Here is a 1,657-nt window from a genome sequence, read left to right as displayed (position 1 = left end):
TCCAACGGCGGATCCAGGGGGGGTCATGGGGATTATGGGCCGCCCTGAGCTGGTCAGTTAAGAGCTTGACAAAACATATTTGCATATTTAGTCAAGCTTTTGACCACGACTATGTGACCCCCCCTGGCGCCAAAGCTAGATCCAACCTTGCATTATCATTGTCGTTCGATCATGCAGTGCTTAAACTATTCTTGGTGATGTTGGTCTCTTCTAATCATTTTCTACGTTCTTTCAGTATCCAGGAGTGTTACCAGTTCAGCTGCAAATGATCAACCTGGTGTCCCTGAGTGTGGAGGAATGTCAGAGGATATATAGTAATATTAATCCCGTGTATAACACTCAGATTTGCTCATTAACAAAGAGAGGAGAAGGCGCTTGCCACGTAAGTGACGTATGAGATAATTGTATGTGAAATTTATGAGTTTTTTAAACTGAGATAGAGTCCAATGCACTCAAAACTCAAGCAAGGAGCAGTTCCTCATCAACAAACTCTAGTTTACTGTCGCTGCCGTCAGCACGTCTGCTTGAGTTGTAGAACTATGATGGATTTTATTTGAATCTTAATCTTCTAGGGTGATTCCGGTGGTCCTCTGGTATCTGGCGGTGAAGTGGTGGGCATCGTGTCCTGGGGCATGCCGTGCGCCAGGGGATATCCTGACGTCTACACACGTGTCTACTCCTTTAAGAATTGGATCACAGAGAAGACGTCTGAAGAATCCTCAGACCAAACGTCATCAGACCAGGAACAACTTATTATTGTCGATAATTAAGAATTCTTGTTAAGGGGAACTATTTTGACTATCATTGTGAAACTTAATAAACATTGTTGTGTCATTATTTTTTTTTTTCAAAATGTTTGCTTGTCGGGAAAAAAATATTAAAGAAAAATCTACTATAATAGTCACAACAAATGAAATTAGGTCAATGTAACTCCTCGGCCAGGGAGAACACGAGCATTCAAGGGTACGAATGAAAAATCTTTTTCTTGTTAATTACCAGAGATAAGACTGCGTTTTTTACACTTTTAAATTGCAAACTTCATCAAATTATCATTCTATCGCATATTAACTTAAATAAAATCTATCAAAACATACTAATAGATCTGTTACATAATACTAATAGATCTCTTACTAATTTTATATTGCGAAAGTTTATGGATGGATGTTTGTTTCTACTTTCATACAATAATAATAAAATCATAACAACGTATATCCTACCTATTTCTGTCAGTATTGGCGCGCTTATCCTTAATCATTCTTAATGACATTGACAGATGTCATAGGGATGGGACTTGTATGCCAATAACCTAGTGTTGCGCCGCTACTCCGGGGCGATACCTATTTCTTAATAACACGACGTATCTCTATTACGGATTAAAGTATGTCGCTGAAAGGTACAGATGAAGAATATGGTCTAGAAGAATACAAACATCTAATTATGTTTTTTTAAATTCCGCGCAGACGGATTCGCTGGCGACAGCTAGTTAAAGAATATAACGATAATAAAAGCGTTACACTTGCAAGGACGAATTGTCTTCGGCCTTGTAACGATGTTGTCAACTCTACACAAGCCTCAAGGGCTATTGAAATGTTGTTACGATCCCCGAGGGCTCTTCGCAAAGGACAAAGTCTTATGGAAAAAGTTAAATAAAAATATA

At 38.6% G+C, this 1,657-nt stretch overlaps 1 protein-coding gene across 1 annotated transcript in view; it reads left to right on the top strand.

Moving 5' to 3' along the window:
• Positions 1-770, top strand: part of LOC106107778 (chymotrypsin-2-like) — a 1,703-nt gene extending 933 nt beyond the window's left edge. Inside the window, exons 4-6 of the mRNA XM_013288781.1 lie at positions 18-52; positions 236-382; positions 573-770. Coding sequence (XP_013144235.1) covers positions 18-52; positions 236-382; positions 573-770 — 380 coding nt within the window. The remainder of the gene's footprint in view (positions 1-17; positions 53-235; positions 383-572) is intronic.
• Positions 771-1,657: the final 887 nt, after the last annotated feature.

This window comes from Papilio polytes, unplaced genomic scaffold, assembly GCF_000836215.1.
Source record: "Papilio polytes unplaced genomic scaffold, Ppol_1.0 DF821845.1, whole genome shotgun sequence".
Taxonomy (NCBI): Eukaryota; Metazoa; Arthropoda; class Insecta; order Lepidoptera; family Papilionidae; genus Papilio; species Papilio polytes.
The sequence above is the reverse complement of the archived record's forward strand: the minus strand, read 5'-3'. Positions and strand labels throughout refer to the sequence as shown.